Source organism: Tachysurus vachellii, chromosome 25, assembly GCF_030014155.1.
Source record: "Tachysurus vachellii isolate PV-2020 chromosome 25, HZAU_Pvac_v1, whole genome shotgun sequence".
NCBI classification, from domain to species: domain Eukaryota; kingdom Metazoa; phylum Chordata; class Actinopteri; order Siluriformes; family Bagridae; genus Tachysurus; species Tachysurus vachellii.
Window position 1 is genome coordinate 2,315,001 of NC_083484.1, and position 20,000 is coordinate 2,335,000.

The window sequence follows — 20,000 nt, forward strand, 5'->3', positions numbered from 1 at the left end:
CTTCCGTGCGCTGAAGTTTTTGGACCTCCACTGAGATGAGGCCGACTCTGTGAGAATCCTGAGACATCTACAGATCTACCAGCTCCAGTTGGACTCTGTGATACTTGTATATTGGTAACCACACCATCTAGTGTCACCCATATGAGTATGAGGTTCCCCTTTGAGTCTGGTTCCTCTCAAGGTTTCTTCCTTTACCAATCTAAGGGAGTTTTTCCTTGCCACTGCTGCCTGCGTCACCTCAGACTTGCTCATTGGGGACAAATACATATACACACATACATACATACATACATACATACATACATACATACATACATACATACACACTGTGAACTATATATATCTTGAATTTTTATTATATTAATTCTTTATACTACTCCTTATGTTTATCTTTTGTTCTCTGTTTATGTTCTGTAAAGCTGCTTTGTGACAATGTCCATTGTAAAAAGCGCTATACAAATAAACTTGAATTGAATTGGAATCGAATTAGTGACTCAAAGAGGATGATTGGAGCAGCAGATGTTAATACAACTGATTGACTATCTATCTATCTATCTATCTATCTATCTATCTATCTATATATATATATATATATATATATATATATATATATATATATCTATCTATCTATCTATCTATCTATATATATATATACTGTATAAGGTTTTGAGGGTTTTATTTTGAAAAACCCTGAAGAGATCCTTCTTAATATTTTTCCTTAATGAAAGTGCAATAAAAGTACTTCAGAAACAAAAACATATAAAGAGCTTTTCCCTTTATGACTGTTCTGAGACTTCATGTCTCAGAGCTCTGAGAGGTCATTAACTCCACCCGGCAGGCATCTCTGCTCCGTTTGGTCTGACATCCGCTCATGACAAGCTTTCATGAAATAATCATTTCTTTGATTTGTGACCGATCTGTGTCTGTATACCATCCAAGAAAATGCACTTCTTTACATTATCATTAGTTTCATTTTAATTTCCACGGTTTTCCTAAGAGTTAGATCCAGACTGAGACATGTGCAGTGACCGTGATGCTTTAGCGATAACATTGGAGCCAGAAACCAGACGTATTTCTCTCTAAATCGCTCTATTTTCACAAATGGACTCTTATTGATTTTAAGAATGCTTCTCCTCAAAACAGATGATCTGTTACTGCCATTTACCTTCTGCCAGTCACCACTTAAGCATAATTACCCAGCAGTCAATAATGCAGCACAACTCACTGCTTCATTTAACCTCTGAGTCACCGGCTGCAAGCTTCCTGTGTCTGGCCTCTATGCAGATTGACAGGCTTTGGGCAGGTAATTAAATAATTGTCTCGTTAATTAATAAAGTTGTTTGTTGCGTTTAATACATGATCGCTGACTTCGGTGTGTTGATACACATGGAGCTGAGAACAGGTCTCGATGTCACACACGATGGACTGAGCTTTAACTGTTGATTTAAGCGTTTATTTTATCCAGTTCACTATGTTCATTATCTTTTCGTCAAGGCTCTGAGCTTTTGCGGTTGCTCTCATATCACCATAAATAAAGTGATTCACCTGCAGTTGAAAGGTACTGAAAATGTAACGTGATATTCGTCCTGTAAACATCTGAAGTAGGCCACAACCACAAGTAATGATGCAATGCGACGAGTGATTTAACATGACTTCAATTACTCCTTCCAGCGTCTTCTTTCTGCCTCGCTGCTTTCTGCCTCGCTGCTTTCTGCCTCGCAGAATTTATCACCTCCGTAAACACCTTTATTAATTTGAGTTGGTGTTTATAAAGTTTATCTTTTACTAATATTTTATTCTCTTTTGTTTAATCTGTGCACTACAGTGTTTACTACAGCAGCAGTGAATTGATTGACATTATAATGTCCTCTTAAAAGCCCTTCAGCCTGATTGTTTAGAGTAACAAGCTTTTATGTTGTGTGTTTGATAAATTGAGCTCTGACAAATTTGCTGATCATGTCTTGTGATTACTTTTTTTAGATGCGGATAAAAACTCAATTATGCTAACCGCTACAGGACGTGCTCTGAATGCTTTGCCTTAACACAGCCGCTGTGTAACAAAATCAATTCCCAGTTATGAATTGGTCTTGCCATACTATCCCCTGGAGATCATGCATTTTCTAGTGATTGGCTCGTATTTATGTAACACAACAAACAGCTTATGAAACATGGAAGATCTCTTCTGATCTAATAACCGATGCCTGCAGCCACACTTAGTGGGTATTAAACGTATAGCAGGTGTATTAATGTGGAGTCAGTGGAGACTCACTACAGATTCTCATTATAACACTATACTGGAATTTTAAACAACTCTGAAATTAAAAATGCAAATGACAAAGAAAGTTATGAAATAATTCAAAACACAGTTAAATTTATTCTTGGAGTGCAATTCAAATCACTCCCAGTGAAGGAGGTGTGGCCTCTGTGTGACAGCCCCAGTGAAGGAGGTGTGGCCTCTGACTGTCAGTCCCAGTGAAGGAGGTGTGGCCTCTGTGTGACAGCCCCAGTGAAGGAGGTGTGGCCTCTGACTGTCAGTAACAGTGAAGGAGGTGTGGCCTCTGTGTGACAGCCCCAGTGAAGGAGGTGTGGCCTCTGACTGTCTGTAACAGTGACGGAGGTGTGGCCTCTGTGTGACAGCCCCAGTGAAGGAGGTGTGGCCTCTGACTGTCAGTAACAGTGAAGGAGGTGTGACCTCTGTGTGACAGCCCCAGTGAAGGAGGTGTGGCCTCTGACTGTCTGTAACAGTGAAGGAGGTGTGGCCTCTGTGTGACAGCCCCAGTGAAGGAGGTGTGGCCTCTGACTGTCTGTAACAGTGAAGGAGGTGTGGCCTCTGTGTGACAGCCCCAGTGAAGGAGGTGTGGCCTCTGACTGTCAGTAACAGTGAAGGAGGTGTGGCCTCTGACTGTCAGTAACAGTGAAGGAGGTGTGGCCTCTGTGTGACAGCCCCAGTGAAGGAGGTGTGGCCTCTGACTGTCTGTAACAGTGAAGGAGGTGTGGCCTCTGTGTGACAGCCCCAGTGAAGGAGGTGTGGCCTCCGACTGTCTGTAACAGTGAAGGAGGTGTGGCCTCTGTGTGACAGCCCCAGTGAAGGAGGTGTGGCCTCTGTGTGACAGCCCCAGTGAAGGAGGTGTGGCCTCTGACTGTCAGTGACAGTGAAGGAGGTGTGGCCTCTGTGTGACAGCCCCAGTGAAGGAGGTGTGGCCTCTGACTGTCAGTGACAGTGAAGGAGGTGTGGCCTCTGACTGTCAGTCCCAGTGAAGGAGGTGTGGCCTCTGTGTGACAGCCCCAGTGAAGGAGGTGTGGCCTCTGAGTGTCAGTAACAGTGAAGGAGGTGTGGCCTCTGTGTGACAGCCCCAGTGAAGGAGGTGTGGCCTCTGACTGTCAGTGACAGTGAAGGAGGTGTGACCACTGTGTGACAGCCCAGTGAAGGAGGTGTGGCCTCTGACTGTCAGTAACAGTGAAGGAGGTGTGGCCTCTGTGTGACAGCCCCAGTGAAGGAGGTGTGGCCTCTGACTGTCAGTGACAGTGAAGGAGGTGTGACCACTGTGTGACAGCCCAGTGAAGGAGGTGTGGCCTCTGACTGTCAGTAACAGTGAAGGAGGTGTGGCCTCTGTGTGACAGCCCCAGTGAAGGAGGTGTGGCCTCTGACTGTCTGTAACAGTGAAGGAGGTGTGGCCTCTGACTGTCAGTAACAGTGAAGGAGGTGTGGCCTCTGACTGTCAGTAACAGTGAAGGAGGTGTGGCCTCTGTGTGACAGCCCCAGTGAAGGAGGTGTGGCCTCTAACTTTCAGTCCCAGTGAAGGAGGTGTGGCCTCTGACTGTCAGCCCCAGTAATCACTACTGACATGAAGTTTATTACCATTATACTTTGTGTATGTGTGTGTGTATGTATGTGTGTGTGTGTGTGTGTGTGTGTGTGTGTGTGTGTGTGTGTATGTGTGTGTGTATGTGTGTGTGTGTGTGTGTGTACACACTCCCATCTGGCATGTGCTGACATTTTCATTTACTTCCTGCACCCTTGGCCCATCACAGTATGCTTAAGAAGGGTAATTAATGACTTCCAGTGTCTCTGCTTAAAATTAATTAAAGACTTTCCCTCGTTAGGCTCTGTAGACATGACACACAAGGACTTTCCATTAAAGAATTGAAATCAAAACTGCTTTCTCCCTGAGTTTTACTTGCTAGAAAATTATAGCACCACAAGGTTTAGTGTTTAATGTTCATCTTTATTTATTAAGCCTACTGCTCTATCCTGACAAATAACACCAGCAAATGTAGGAGTATTCGCTCAGTCCCAAACAGAAGAATTTACAGGGTTTGGTTGTCTGTATTTTAAACACCAGATGATTTTTTTTTTCTAATCTGACATAATCCCTGTCAGACATAACAAAGTGGTTAAGTGTGTCTGGATTGAGAGAAACTCATTTAATAGGCAAGAACCTTTCTTCTAGGGTTTGGTCAGTAATTCAACATTTCACTATGATGATTCACTGTAATAATATGGTGGTAATTATTTTATGTGATCATGCAGGAGTTTTAGTCCAGTGTAAACACTAAATTGTACAGTGTAGGAGTGTTGAGCTCTGGTTCAGAGAAAGGAATAATAAATTACAATTAACATTTAACAATTAATTATCTGGAGATCTTAAAACCTGTCAGAAATCCATGAAAGCTAATGAATATGATTACATAACTCCAGAGATCAGAAATCAGGGGTTGCAGAAGTGGAGGAAAGTAATAGCCCCATCTATTGTACCTGAATCACACTGCACTAATGAAATATCACCAGCACTGGAGGACTTGATGTTCTTTTTGCTTTTAACCCGCCAAATCTATTAATCAGATCATTTCAGCCGTTGCTCTTTGGGTGTTTTCTAACCTAATGACTTTTTCTATAGAAACTGAATTTGGATTCTCAGTGAAAGTTTCAGTGTGTATCCACCCTCAAACTTAACCAACACGACACTTTTCTTCATTGTTCCATCTCAGTATTCCATGTGGCAGCACTTACTGTACTAATTGGTTCACTTATGACATGAATAAATCTGTGTAATGTTAAAATGTAGTTTAGTTCTGTTCCAGTTGCTGGAAACAGAATTATAACAAACAAATATCACAGTAAATTTTAACTATTGTACTTCACTGAATCTCAAGTCAAGTCAAGAAGCTTTTATTGTCATTTCAACCATATATAGCTGTTGCAGTACACAGTGAAATGAGACAACGTTTCTCCAGGACCATGATGCTACATAAAACATAGACAGAGCTATAAGGACTTAGTAAGTTAGTCCTAGATACACAACGTGCATCTGTGCAATGGTAATGGATCATATTATTTTTCACACGTGAGCTTCAATTATGTTTTTATTTTTTCACGTAATTTTTTTCCCTACCTGATTAATTTACTTCCACTTATGATATTTCCATAATTCATTTATTTTCACATATATTTTTCATCCAAATGACATTTCCATTCATACAAGAAAAATAAAGTCACTATTACCAGTGAAAATAAGAAAGAAAATCAGGATAATTTATTTACTCTGATACATTTTTGTTGTAGATTTCCTCTATAGATAACCTCTATTACTACATGTATAGATGTGGACTCATGGATTTCTTGATTCGATTCGACTCCTTTAAGTGAATCTTTCGGTTCACAATCCAGCAATATTATATGACTTTATGTAACACCTTGTTTTAATCTCTAAAGAAGTGTGATAGTAGGTTAGTTACGACAATATTCACACTTAGCATCAATAAAAAAAAAAGAGGAAGTTTATTATGTACTAATACTGAGATAAATCAGAGATACTACAGATGAAACCTTTAAGAGTAATTAAGTCTCGACGCTGATTATCCACTTAAACACGTTCACACGATGCTTTAGAACAGCATCAGTTTATACAATGAAAAAAAAGGCTCCTCTGTTCCTGGTGATCGAATCGACTCACTCAAAAGAGTCATATAAATGAACCGACTCATACCGAGGGCGTATTTTTAACTGTACACTTCAAGTGAATCGCATTGTGTAATAAGCCAGTGTTTTAATTTCCAAAGAATTGCGATAAGATCTTAACCACGACAATAATTACACTTAGTATCAGTTGTATATCTTGGCAATTATTTATCTACCAGTACAAAGGAATGAATCAGATATTTTACAGAAGGATTGACTCTGAATCACTGATTTTCAACACATGCAAAAAGAGTCAATTTATTACAATAATAATAATAAATACATACATAAATAAATGCTGCGTGGGTCGATTCTTGCTGCGAGTCGACTCACTCAAATCACTCGAACCAAAGGAACCGATTCATAACGATCACGACTCGCAAGACTCGTTAACGGGAGGAAACGTAACTAGTACAGCAAGTCTCGTCTAGAATGTCAACACTTTTTTCAGGTTTAGAGTCAAACTGCTGTCAGATCGAAGTGAACCCCGAGCGAGGGAGTGCATCAGTGGGAAACTCATCAACGAGGTGAGTTGTTTTAAATGTGGAGCTGATGGTTAGTTAAACCGACCTGCTGTTTGTTTTAACACAATAATCACAAACACTGTACGACTTAAAGAGCTCGTGCAGTCACAGGAACGTGGATGTAAACAGCGTTTAACAAACAAATCACTCGAAACATCCTTCAATTTGTACTGTTTTTTAACCTAAATGTTTATTTCGCAGCTACCTAAATAGACTACACACTTAATGGAAATTACACCTTAATGGAAATTCAGATAGGACCAAGTTTACATCAGACATTAATGATTTTACATAAAACTTCTTACATTGTAATCTGACACTTTGTTCTTCTGGGGAATTGTAACAGGAAAAAGTGTCGCTGAACCTCCTGGGTTGCCAGATTGTTTCAGCGTGTGCAACAAATATGATTAGATTTAGTTTGTTAGTTTATACTGTTTCTGCATTATGCAAAAGTTTACAGGTGTAATATACGTTGCAGTATATTTACAAATGTTTACAGGTGTAATATACGTTGCAGTATATTTACAAGTGTTTACAGGTGTAATATATGTTGCAGTATATTTACAAATGTTTACAGGTGTAATATACGTTGCAGTATATTTACAAGTGTTTACAGGTGTAATATATACGTTGCAGTATATTAACAAATGTTTACAAATGTAAAATATGTTGCAGTATATTTACAAATGTTTACAGGTGTAATATATACGTTGCAGTATATTTACAAATGTTTACAGGTGTAATATACGTTGCAGTATATTTACAAGTGTTTACAGGTGTAATATATGTTGCAGTATATTTACAAATGTTTACAGGTGTAATATATGTTGCAGTATATTTACAAGTGTTTACAGGTGTAATATATACGTTGCAGTATATTTACAAATGCTTACAAATGTAAAATATGTTGCAGTATATTTACAAATGTTTACAAATGTTTACAGGTGTAATATATATGTTGCAGTATATTTACAAATGTTTACAAATGTAAAATATGTTGCAGTATATGTACAAATGTTTACAGGTGTAATATATACGTTGCAGTATATTTACAAATGTTTACAGGTGTAATATATATACGTTGCAGTATATTTACAAATGCTTACAAATGTAAAATATGTTGCAGTATATTTACAAATGTTTACAAATGTTTACAGGTGTAATATATATGTTGCAGTATATTTACAAATGTTTACAAATGTAAAATATGTTGCAGTATATTTACAAATGTTTACAGGTGTAATATATACGTTGCAGTATATTTACAAATGTTTACAAATGTAAAATATGTTGCAGTATATTTACAAATGTTTACAAATGTAAAATATGTTGCAGTATATTTACAAATGTTTACAAATGTAAAATATGTTGCAGTATATTTACAAATGCTTACAAATGTAAAATATGTTGCAGTATATTTACAAATGTTTACAGGTGTAATATATGTTGCAGTATATTTACAAATGTTTACAGGTGTAATATATACGTTGCAGTATATTTACAAATGTTTACAGGTGTAATATATACGTTGCAGTATATTTACAAATGTTTACAGGTGTAATATATACGTTGCAGTATATTTACAAATGTTTACAGGTGTAATATATACGTTGCAGTATATTTACAAATGTTTACAGGTGTAATATATGTTGCAGTATATTTACAAATGTTTACAGGTGTAATATATACGTTGCAGTATATTTACAAATGTTTACAAATGTAAAATATGTTGCAGTATATTTACAAATGTTTACAAATGTAAAATATGTTGCAGTATATTTACAAATGTTTACAAATGTAAAATATGTTGCAGTATATTTACAAATGTTTACAAATGTAAAATATGTTGCAGTATATTTACAAATGTTTACAAATGTAAAATATGTTGCAGTATATTTACAAATGTTTACAAATGTTTACAGGTGTAATATATACGTTGCAGTATATTTACAAATGTTTACAAATGTAAAATATGTTGCAGTATATTTACAAATGTTTACAAATGTAAAATATGTTGCAGTATATTTACAAATGTTTACAAATGTAATATAACATGTAGCATTCAAGCAAGACAATTATTTCATATAAAAGTGAAACACTTGTCATTTTTGCATGAAGTGAGGTATCGTACACTGGTAAAGTATCACCAAGTATCAAACGTCTGTGTAGATTTACTGTGAATCTTGTGCTTTTAAACTTATTTATAGAACATTGATGTTCAAATAATAAGCTTTAATCTTTTAAATTACATTACATGCACCTTATGTACTGAAGGTAATCTAGTCACAGATGTCTTACAAATGGCAGCAGTCCAGTGACAAACAGTACTGTTTGGCATTTTTAGCTCTTAGAGAGATGAGTGTACTGTAGATCAGTATGGATTATTAAATTCAATTAAAGGACATTCATTTTATTGTAAGCAATAAGTGAGTATCAGTAAAATAAAAATGCAACCTCTGCATCGCTGGCAATTTGTAAACAAAAATCCAGATACAATATTTTCGTCCTATCTCCTAGCCCTGGTTTTAATGCGATCACATTGCAGTTTACCCTACCTCATGTAAATATGTACATTTGCTGTGTATATTTACTTTTTCTAACCAGCACTTATATTTACACTAGATAGTTTTAATATTATTATTTTATTTTATTTATTTATTTATTTTTTACATATTTATATCTTGCTCCTATGCAATACATTTATTGTACGTGTTTGATCAGAACAATAGCTGATAATGTGTTCTGCTTATCAGCCCCAGAATATCTACAGCGTGACGGACATGCCATTAGAGATGAATTATCATCAACCTGGCAACTCGTGTAGGCGTTTACACTGCCTACAAAACTATTAACCATGCCAGGGTGCATGCAAGAGCTGGAGTCTGTCAATCTGATCCTTGTTTTAGGACAATGCATAAACATGGCCATTTCTGTTGCCTTTTACTGCTTAATGTCGCTTAGGAACTGTCACATGATGGGATGGAAATGTGTCCAAATGCTAAACTACACGTTGAACAATGCGGTGTTGTAATGCGTTTGGAAATAATTGAAAATGATAGATTTATGTCAGACTGATGTGTAATAACTGTGTGATCAAGTGTGATCCTCAGCAAACATTTACGACAAGGTGTAATTGTAGGATTAGTTAGACCTGCACAGTGTTTTGTCAGATTTAGCTCAGACCATGTGGGTGGTTTGTGTGTGTGTGTGTGTGTGTATGTTTGTGTGTGTGTGTGTGTGTGTGTTAGCCCCATGCATGGCATGTTCTTGCTTTATGGAAGATTTCATGTTACAAAATTCCCTCCTTAAGTGATGAACAGATTTCTTGTATTCCCCCCGATTTCCTTTCAGGTTTCTGGATTAAAAACAGTTCATCATGTCGTCACTTTACACTTGAGCATTAAACACAAACCGGGACAAAAAACAACTTTGTAATTAGCTCTCAATATATTTTGCACCGATACAAGATAATTGTAAAATTAATTTTAACCCACAAGTAGAGATTTAGTTTATTAACACGCTCTTGCGTTTCAAATATTAGACTCAAGTTAACATTTTAACTATTGGAGCTTTTTTCTTGAATGTTCTCATTTTTATTAAACATGAAATATTTCAGGGGGGGCATGGTGGCTTAGTGGTTAGCATGTTCGAATCACACCTCCAGGGTTGGGGGTTCGATTCCCGTCTCCACCTTGTGTGTGTGGAGTTTGCATGTTCTCCCCGTGCCTCGGGGGTTTCCTCCGGGTACTCCGGTTTCCTCCCCCGGTCCAAAGACATGCATGGTAGGTTGATTGGCATCTCTGGAAAATTGTCTGTAGTGTGTGATTGTGTGAGTGAATGAGAGTGTGTGTGTGTGTGTGCCCTGCGATGGGTTGGCACTCCGTCCAGGGTGTATCCTGCCTTTGATGCCCGATGACACCTGAGATAGGCACAGGCTCCCCGTGACCCGAGGTAGTTCAGATAAGCGGTAGAAAATGAGTGAGAGAGAGAGAGAGTGAAATATTTCATTTGTTTCAGCACTGCTTGTTTTTGACCTAGGGACAGTAGCGTATGTCAGCATGTTTTAAGGTGACTAGAGTTTTCATACGTTCCACATTTCAGAACATTACATAGCTGAGTAATAAAAATGTAAATAAGTAACTCTAAACCTCTAAGCAATAAAACATGTATAACCATTTTATCATTATAACACATGTATTAAACGGCATGTGCTCTTCATTCAGAACATTGACTAGGTGCTTACACACAGTAAATCTGTCCCGGTTGTTATGTATCATGAATTTTAAATACGGTTCAAATACAAATGCAAGTCAGATGCTCAGAGCTTCATGGAAATGTGAACAGTTTTTTTTTTTATCGGTGTTCTTTTTTGTTGAATTGTGTTGATATGAAATCAGGGTTTTCCCACAAAAAATAATTTGGCAAATTTTGAAAGATTTCTGCGGAACAGAACTGTGGCCTGTTGTAACCTGTGTGTATGTGTGTGTGTGCACGTGTGTGCGTGTTTGTGTGTGTGTGTGTGTGTACAGAGTTCTGCGCAAAACAGATTTGGCAAGTCAGTGAATATGTTTTCCAATAATGTGCTTTTTTTTTTAAGCTTTTTTAATTCTATTTCTCGACCCGCATTCCGACCCGTTTCAGATTCACCGATCCGACATGTACAATCCAAGGTCACAGTTTAAAGTGTGTATGACGTTCAGCTTCCGTGACCAGTCGCTCCTCTTCAAGTCAAGTCAAGTCAAGTCAAGAAGCTTTTATTGTCATTTCAACCATATATAGCTGTTGCAGTACACAGTGAAATGAGACAACGTTTCTCCAGGATCGTGGTGCTACATAAAACAAAGAAAGGGCTAAAGAATTGTAAGTAGTCTTAGCCACATAAAGTGCAACTGTGCAACCTGGTGCAAACAGTGCAGGACAAGGCAAACAAGACAGACAAGACAGTGCAGGACAAAAGACAGTGCAGGACAAGAGACAGTGCAGACACAAAGTTACAAGACAATACAAAAAGTACAAAAAATGCAGTACACAAAAGACAATAAATAGTAAACAGTAACAGAAACAGCGCCGACCGACCAGTGTTAATACTGTATGTGAATACTGAATGTTCAAACAATATTTCGTGCAGTAACATTTCGTGCAGTAACTATTCATGTGACTGTAATAGTATTTATTGTAGAAACACATCTGAAATGATTTAGTGCGCATGACACTGCACTTTATCCCACAGCTCTACCATTTCAGGCCTGTATGTGATGAGGTATGTGTGTTATGTTATTCTGACGAACCAGTTGCTCTGGGTGTCTTTGTTTACTGCCGTGGAGGGAAGGGAGTAGGTCCTAGAGATGACATAAAACCAAAACAGTTGTACATCTGGAGTCAGGTGCGTTCCTCGGAAGAATCCCGCGAGTGTGGCTTACTGTTTATGGTGAATTTATTACGTTCACAGGGGTTTCCGGGACACAACAGGGAAGAAGAGTATCACCAGATCGTCGTCTGCGTGCATCCAAACCACTAAGAGTAAGCAAACCGCTTCAGCTCCAACACATTAAGTCACTGTGTGTTTGATACACAGTGATTTACACCAGCTGTGGTCTGTGGGCCTTATCTATGATTTCAAGTAGATGTTCCTGTAATCCGTTAAAGCTCGTGGCATCGTGTTCAGTGTTCTGCATGTACAGTACGTGCATCACAAAATGGCATACAATAAGGAGAATAATCTGTAATTAATCATCAAGTATTTTTTTAAACAGGCAGCGGTGCACAGATACTCAGACAAATATGTACTAGGATCATATCATTTCATTCAGATGGTTGGGGGTATTAGTGTATTTAATCCTGAACATACAGAAAGCCAAAATATTTAAAATGCACATTCTGAGAACATTTTAAACCTATACTTTTCCTTGTTTTATTATAGTTTCAGTCAGACGTTTTGAATTCAATTCCACATTGCGATCGAGTGCAAACCGTGCAAAGCGAATGGCTGCGATACACCGAAGAGAACAGAGTCATTTGTTCAGAACGTCGGCGTTGACTGTATCGTTAAGACGTTAAGATAATAAAATCAAAACCCGTCTCTCATCTTTATCATGTTGGGAAACGCTCAGGTGTAAAATCTGTCGTCTTGTTCAGCGGGACAACATTTCAGTTTTAAACAGAAAATATTTCAAAAATAAAAATATTTCAAAAATAGAAGTACATTTTACATTTATTAAGCAATGCAGAAATGCACGGAGGTACAAACTTTTGCACATATGTGAAAGCTTATAAGTATAGTAATGAAAAAAATACTTGTTTACATATATAATTATTTTACATTGACAGTTGGGTGTCCCTTAATATATCAATGGATATATTATATTATATTATATTATATTATATTATATTATATTATATTATATTATATTATATGTTCTGTCAATAAAGGCTTTTGTTTAGATTTTTTTTTCTTTTTCACCTACGATGCCGAATTTAAGGCAAACCCTGTATTTCTAAACCTAAATTGTTGTCCTCATCAGATCTGTGCATCGGACAGGGGACACTTCTGAAAAGCAAAGGCGAGTGGGTCAGCACACCAGAGAACGGTGACGAGTGTCGTGGTCAGCTTTCCTTCACGTCATCCTTCTCGCTGAGGTTCCCGTCTACAAAGAGAAACGATTACAGAACAAACATCCGCAGTGCTACGAAGCTAAAAAACAATGATCTGTGAGTCTGTGAGCAACTTAAACGTTCTCTTTCAACCTTTTTTTGTACTTCGAGTTGCACTTCATATCCATGCAGCCATGATAATGATTAACTCAGGTGCCAACGCCACACCCGATTTAGATTTTCCCTGCATGCGGACCTCTCCCTCTTAGCAAATGCCATTAGACAATTAAATACCGTTCATTCTTTCTGCCTATTAATGCATCCATTATGTCACGAGGATTATCATTACATGTCAATCACAGAACCTACATCGCAGTCCCAGTGTGCCATTTTAGGGTGCTGGTTAGATGTAGACTGAATCTGACCTTATATAGACGCACGAAATGCCACAATGGGTGTGTAAGTGTGTATTCCTGAGTCTAAAAGAGCTCTGTTTTGCTCACATGCAGCATATAGAGTCATTAACCAGGGCACAGTGAGGTAAGAGGGTGTGGTAGCATTTCATGAACATGTTAAAACTCACCATTAAAATGTGAAATATGAACTGACGATGTTTACTTTGCTGAATCCGTGTCACTCTGCCTCGCTTTCTGTGGCCACAAAGACCAAGCAGTGTTCATGCCAACTGAGGACCACAGCAACAATAATATGTTGCGTGCAAGCATATACTTGTGTGTGTGTGTGTGTGTGTGTGTGCTATTGGTAGCTCAGACAAGCGTTTAATCCCTGACCCCTCCCTGCATGTCTGTTGTGTACAGAATGCTTATTTCTATAACACTTAGATGGAGTGAGAAAAGAATGTAACTCATCTTGTTTGGCCCAGTTGAGTTCTGGCCCAAGCAGAGCATGTGAATCAGTCAGCTATGCAGCAGTGCTATGTTTTATAGCCTGTTTTTTTCCCCAGGCAAAAAAATGGGCACAAGTTCAAGAAGATTTCAGAAATACAGCAAATGATCTAAATGTCGTTGATGCTAGTTTAAAAATGATTACCACCACTTAATATTAAAATGTAGTAATCTTTTTGGTGGGGGCACGGTGGCTTAGTGGTTAGCACGTTCGCCTCACACCTCCAGGGCTGGGGGTTCGATTCCCACCTCCACCTTGTGTGTGTGGAGTTTGCATGTTCTCCCCGTGCCTCGGGGGTTTCCTCCGGGTACTCCGGTTTCCTCCCCGGTCCAAAGACATGCATGGTAGGTTGATTGGCATCTCTGGAAAATTGTCCGTAGTGTGTGATTGTGTGAGTGAATGAGAGTGTGTGTGTGTGTGTGTGTGTGTGTGTGCCCTGCGATGGGTTGGCACTCCGTCTAGGTGTATCCTGCCTTGATGCCCGATGACGCCTGAGATAGGCATCGGTAGAAAGCGGTAGAAAATGAGTGAGTGAGTGAGAGTGAGTAATCTTTTGGTGAGCTGTCTAACAAGGTTGGAGACACTTGTCCTAACCTCCTGGAAGAGGATAACATGTTTTTAAGATAAAATATCTTTAGATTATAGAATATTATAGAAGAACTTTTCTTTAGATTAAGTTAGTTTATTTATTTGTTTATTCATTTTAGAAAATAAGTTTTGACCATTCTCTTAAAGGGTGCGAATACTTTTTGAGGTGACTACATACTGTAGATTGTCAAGCCTTGTAATAATAAGTAATAATCTTTTATACAGGCGCACGGAGTCTGATGCAGGCACAAAGGTAGCAGATGTACAACGTCCAGAGGTTTGCATTTACCTTTACTGAAAAGTCCTTTACAGAATTCACACAATAGTTCACTTAAAATCCTTTAATGCATTTGCTTAAGCTCTTTGGCATCTTTGTAATAGTTGCAGTTAAAGCAGAATAATTGCTATGTTACGCTTAAGGCAACTTTAAAGCGTAAAGCAGTAGATTACACATTTTTAAGTATAATTATTTTTTTTCTTTTTCTTTTTTTTTTTTAAAGGATTTCCTAGTCAACACATTAAGAGAGTCAACTGGAAAAGCGACTAAAGATGAAGATGCGTCTGAATCAAAAACTGAAGTTACAGTCTATTCAAGGGAAAGCCTCGGCCAGCACGACGTATCCGGTCATAGATCCTCGGATGGAATACAGCCTGGTTTAGCCCTCTGTGACCAGCCTGAAAAGAACTGTACACAGGGGCAATCTGCAAGCGGTGAGAGTGTGACAGAGCTACGAGTCACAGAGAAAGAAAGTTTAGAGAGACAACCAGGAGTTAATGACCATCTAGGAAAGAATGCGGAAGGAAAGCTTTCTCACAGTAATCTAATCCCTTTTACAGGAGATACCGGATCAAAGGTGGACTCGGACTGCCAGGACTGTACATGTTCTCCTATAAACCAGGCTTTATTGCTGCCCTCATTCCCTGATTCTCATTGTGGTAATAATCTGAAATCAGATCTTATCAGTTCCACAGCAGCCATGTTTTCTTCTACTTTAGTCTCCGTCCTTGCTCCTCATTGGAGCGGGCGCTTTAGGAGACACAAACGAGTCTTTAGCGATGTTGGACCAGATATTGCTTTGAGTCAGAATGAACAGCAACAACGATGTCCCCTCCAGCAGTTACAGGCACAGGGAGAACCGCTCAAAGACTTCAGTAATAGGTACAGGGGATCGGCACCAACCACCAAGAGCTCTGTCGAATGGCAGAATGAAAGCTTCTCACGTCTCTCAGAATCGAATAAACAGTTTTTGAAAACCAGATCTTTGAGAATGAACAGACACGCAGCAAACCAATCAACAGAATTTGGCAACCCTATGCATGCATCAATGGACTCCGGTGACTTGTCTAGTTCCGCAATGTCTCTTCAGCTCAGTGACTACAGAAGGACAACAAAGTCAGCAGTTCAAGGAGAGCACTTCCCCTCTTCACTGAGGTCTAGACCAACAACCAGCACTTTGCTTTTGTCTTCGAGGCGATCAAGCTCAAGAAAACCCAGTTCTGATTCCTTTCATATGGAGAAGCAGTCATCTGCCTCCGTCAGCCCTCTACATTTACCTAGCAAAAGCATACTGAGGACGTCCCAAGCACAACCCAATGCGGGTTCCCCAAACGATATCGCCAAAGAGAAACTTGTGACAAAAACCTTTCTTGCATCACAAGACACACACAAGCCCAAACCATCCTTCCCCAAATGGGGAGAGACAGACTCATCAAGGAACCAGCGTTATGTAATCACAGGGGATTTTGACAGAAATCCTCCTGCTACAAATAATACAACTAGAGAAAGGCTGTTTTCAAACTATTCAACAAGATTCAATCAAGCCGAGACTCTCGGATCTGCTCAGGACCATGGACCAGTTGACTGGAGCAGGTATGAAGATAAAAATTTGCAGAATTCAAACATCCCAGAAAGATCGGACTGTTTTTCTCCAAAGGAAAAGATTTGTAGATTTGTTTTCCCACAGAATTCTGATAGAATGCTCGAGAGACAGATGGGCGAAACTTCAGTGACGAGCACAAGTATAAACAATATGATAAACTCGAGCACTATAGATAAAACCAGCACTATAAATGGCACAACTAGCCCTAGAACAACCCGTTCGATTATCACCAGTCCCTTTGCCAGTTTATCTCCTTCGTCCCAAGCTCATACTGACCAAAACAATATTCAGAACTCGAGCATTTCTGGTAAGCCTGCATCAAGCCCAGTGAACACCATACGGACGAGAACGTTTACAGATACTCTTAGCTTGTCACCTCGGAAAGATTCTTCTGTGGAAGGAACGAGTCCGTCTCAATTATGGTCAACCAGTCTGAACTCTAAGGGATGGTCAGAAGTGTCGAAGCTAAGCCCTTTATCCCCATCTGAGTTTAAGCTCAGAAGCATTTGTACTCCAAGCATATACAGATACCTAAGAGAAACAAGTCCACCTAAGAACACCGAGGCATCTCTGGCATTGAGCTCTCCAACAACTCAAACCTCATCTCTAAAGCAAATACAGGAAGAAGATAAAAATTCAAGGAAACTACGGTTCAATTTTGACGTAAACTCACCTGAATCACGTGATCCAGGTTTGAAGCCTGACCCCAGTTCCATCGTTGCACCACAATCTCTGCCTCCTGACACTGGCAGAAGATCTTGTATCAGTAAATCCCCTTACGCCACCCTCATCTCATCAAGAGCAGCGGCAGTCAATGGTCTTCCATCTCCACCTGTGATGCACCAGCACAGTGGATCTTTTTCTTACAGTAGTTCACCAGTAGATGATACATCTCCCAAGGTTGAGAAAAGATGTTATACATCTGTCCTCAGGGACCGATTGAGTCAAAGGACCTCACCAGTGAGAGAGCCAATGGGGTCTAGTGATATCCAGCTTACAGAAAATACACATTCCTCCTGTCAAGATGGCATCGCAGAGAGCTCAATGAATGCAAAAACTAACTTCTCAATCCCAGACACTACACACCCAAAACAGACTGACTCGGATAGATGGAATTCCCAACAGCTTTCCATGCCGCTCGATTCATCCCCTGTTAATGAGGTCGTACAAAAAGGAGAAGTAACAGAAATCTTGCAAACAAGTGGGACAGTCCAGGCAAGCCAGAGTCCTAAATCAAAGAGGAGCTTCTTCTCATCAAGAAATAAAAAAGACAATGTTCTGGCATCGTCTCTTTCTGCAGAGAAAGAGGGATTGGCCGAAAAGAAGGCTGAGACGAAAGGACTCAAATCCAACAATAAAGTGGACCAGGTGTTGAACCGTTTGAGAATAACGTTTGGTGGCAGGGTTTCAGAAGACCGTGACACGACAAGTAGGAGAAAGACTAAAAAGGAGGAGTCTTCAAATGTTAAGGCTTATGAAAGCATTATTAAGGAAAAAGAAAGCGATGATCTGACGTTTAAACGACAGACAAAATCTGAAGAGCTTTTAGAAAACAAGGTTTCTGAAAGATCTAGGAACTTAAACCGAATGGATGATCTGACAGTAAGGACACAGACTAAACCTGAAGAGTGTCCAGAAAGAGGTCAGAAGCTGGTCCAAACGGATGGTCTGACAGTTAGAAGAAAGACCAAAAATAAGACGCTGTTAGACGACATGCCTTATGAATCCAAGAGAAATGTAGAGCAGAGGCTTGCTGAGAGACAAACGTTGACACCTCCCAACTCCCCAAATGGACAAATAAAATCTTGCAACTTTTCTGGCCATAACTTAGGTTTCATATGTGAAAAACAAGACAACTTGCCAAATATGGACGAGCACGAAAGTCTAATGGAGGAAAGCAGAAGTCGATTCCTGGGTCGACCCCTGAGTCCTAACTGGCCTACGCCTGAAAATATCAGCTGGTATGCCACACTGCCTTCAGGCAAAAGATCCAGACTCGGCCAGTCTCGGAAACTTTCCCCGTTTGAATATTCTTTAGAAGGAGAACAGAATGATAACGTGTTTTTCAGCAGTGTCCTGAGAGAAGACAGAAATAGTACATCTCCTGCTGAGACTGAGAATGTTGTTCAACCAGACAATATTGTAAAAACTGGGGAGCAGACTTCAACGGGGGTGGTTTTGTCTTCTCCCTGTGCTGATCTCAAGTACGGCCTGCAGCGCGGACGATCTGTTTCGGTTAGCAGTGTTGTTTCGGGGCGTCCGTCAGGTCCTGGACGAATCTCGACAGGATCGAGACAAAGCAGCGTCAGCGACTTGAGCAGCTTGGATAGTTATGTGACCAAAAGCTGGCATTCAAGTGTCAACAGTCCAGCTGGTTCACCTGAGAATGATGCCATCGCTTCTGTTGGCCATACTTCTTATAAGGGAGCACCAGGATGGCCACCATCAGAGGGCCGTCTCAGGAGCCCGGATAACCTGGACGTCATCTCGTTCTCGTGGGATATGGAAACAGATCCAACACCACCCCATTCCCCACCACATACACGACGTATATCCAGCTCCTCTTCAGCTAGCAACAGGAACTCACCAGATAACTTGTCTCCTCGTGGATTTTTGCCTTCCAGGAACTACAAGTCCACGTTGTCTGCCTTTGAGGAGTCAGACTCAGAGACCACTACCGATGATGAATACTATCTCAACAGCGACGACGACGATGAGAAAGAAACAGAAGTTTAGCGGATAATGTTGTGTGTTCTGAATGAAGTCGTGAATGCAGTTTGTGTGGTTTTTGAATGCGAACTTTTTTGTATCTGTGCACTTTGATCAGTTTTCCTCAGGAACAAAACACAATAACGGTGTGATAATATGTCCTTCCACAGACGCTTCCAAATCTCCATTTTGATCGAACTAGTGAATGTAATATGATGGAAATCAAAACAAAATCAACCAGCTGAAGCACTTACACATGCTCCTGTTTAAGCTTGCCCTGCCTTGGCTAATTGCTTCGATCCAAGCGCTATGTTTCAACTTTTTTTTTCAGTTTGAGATTATTATTGATAATCAATAATGACAGTTCATGCATTTGTAGGATCACAGATGATATTCAGGTTGTGTGTTTTGTAACATTTGTATATGAAGCTTTTTTTTTTTTTTTACTGAATGTTGGACACAACCTGCCCTTTGTATTGCGTCATTCTGTGTCAAGAAGCGGCGGTTTAAACGATAAATCATTTTAGTAACAGCAGAAAAGTCGAAAGCTATTTTTTTGGAACCACAGAACAAATATTATTTCGAGCTTGCTCAACTAGGATAAATTAAATCCAACAAAAAATTGGAACACTATACTTGACATTTATAGAGCAGTATTTTTTTTTGTTGCTAACCAAGCAAGACATGAAGTGCTAAAAGTTCTTTTATAAGATTGGTTTTTAATTTCAACACAAATGATTTAATAACAAATATTAAAATATCGATTTGAAGTTCTAAAGTTGGAGCTGACGATAAGCACGATACGTAGAACAAAAATAGATTTTCACGTCATTCGACGCGATA

The 20,000-nt window shown here is 39.4% G+C and overlaps 2 protein-coding genes across 2 annotated transcripts in view; both read left to right on the top strand.

Annotated features, from left to right (window-relative positions):
• apoob (apolipoprotein O, b) overlaps positions 1–20,000 on the top strand; it is a 54,673-nt gene that overhangs the window by 21,752 nt on the left and 12,921 nt on the right. The gene's annotated exons all lie outside the window — the stretch shown is intronic.
• Positions 6,348–20,000, top strand: part of zmp:0000000991 (uncharacterized) — a 13,859-nt gene continuing 206 nt past the window's right edge. The window contains exons 1-5 of the mRNA XM_060862139.1: positions 6,348–6,486; positions 11,933–12,003; positions 13,005–13,191; positions 14,794–14,845; positions 15,069–20,000. The exon at positions 15,069–20,000 is cut by the window's right edge and continues 206 nt beyond it. Coding sequence (XP_060718122.1) covers positions 6,392–6,486; positions 11,933–12,003; positions 13,005–13,191; positions 14,794–14,845; positions 15,069–19,184 — 4,521 coding nt within the window. The 5' untranslated portion in view covers positions 6,348–6,391 and the 3' untranslated portion in view covers positions 19,185–20,000. The remainder of the gene's footprint in view (positions 6,487–11,932; positions 12,004–13,004; positions 13,192–14,793; positions 14,846–15,068) is intronic.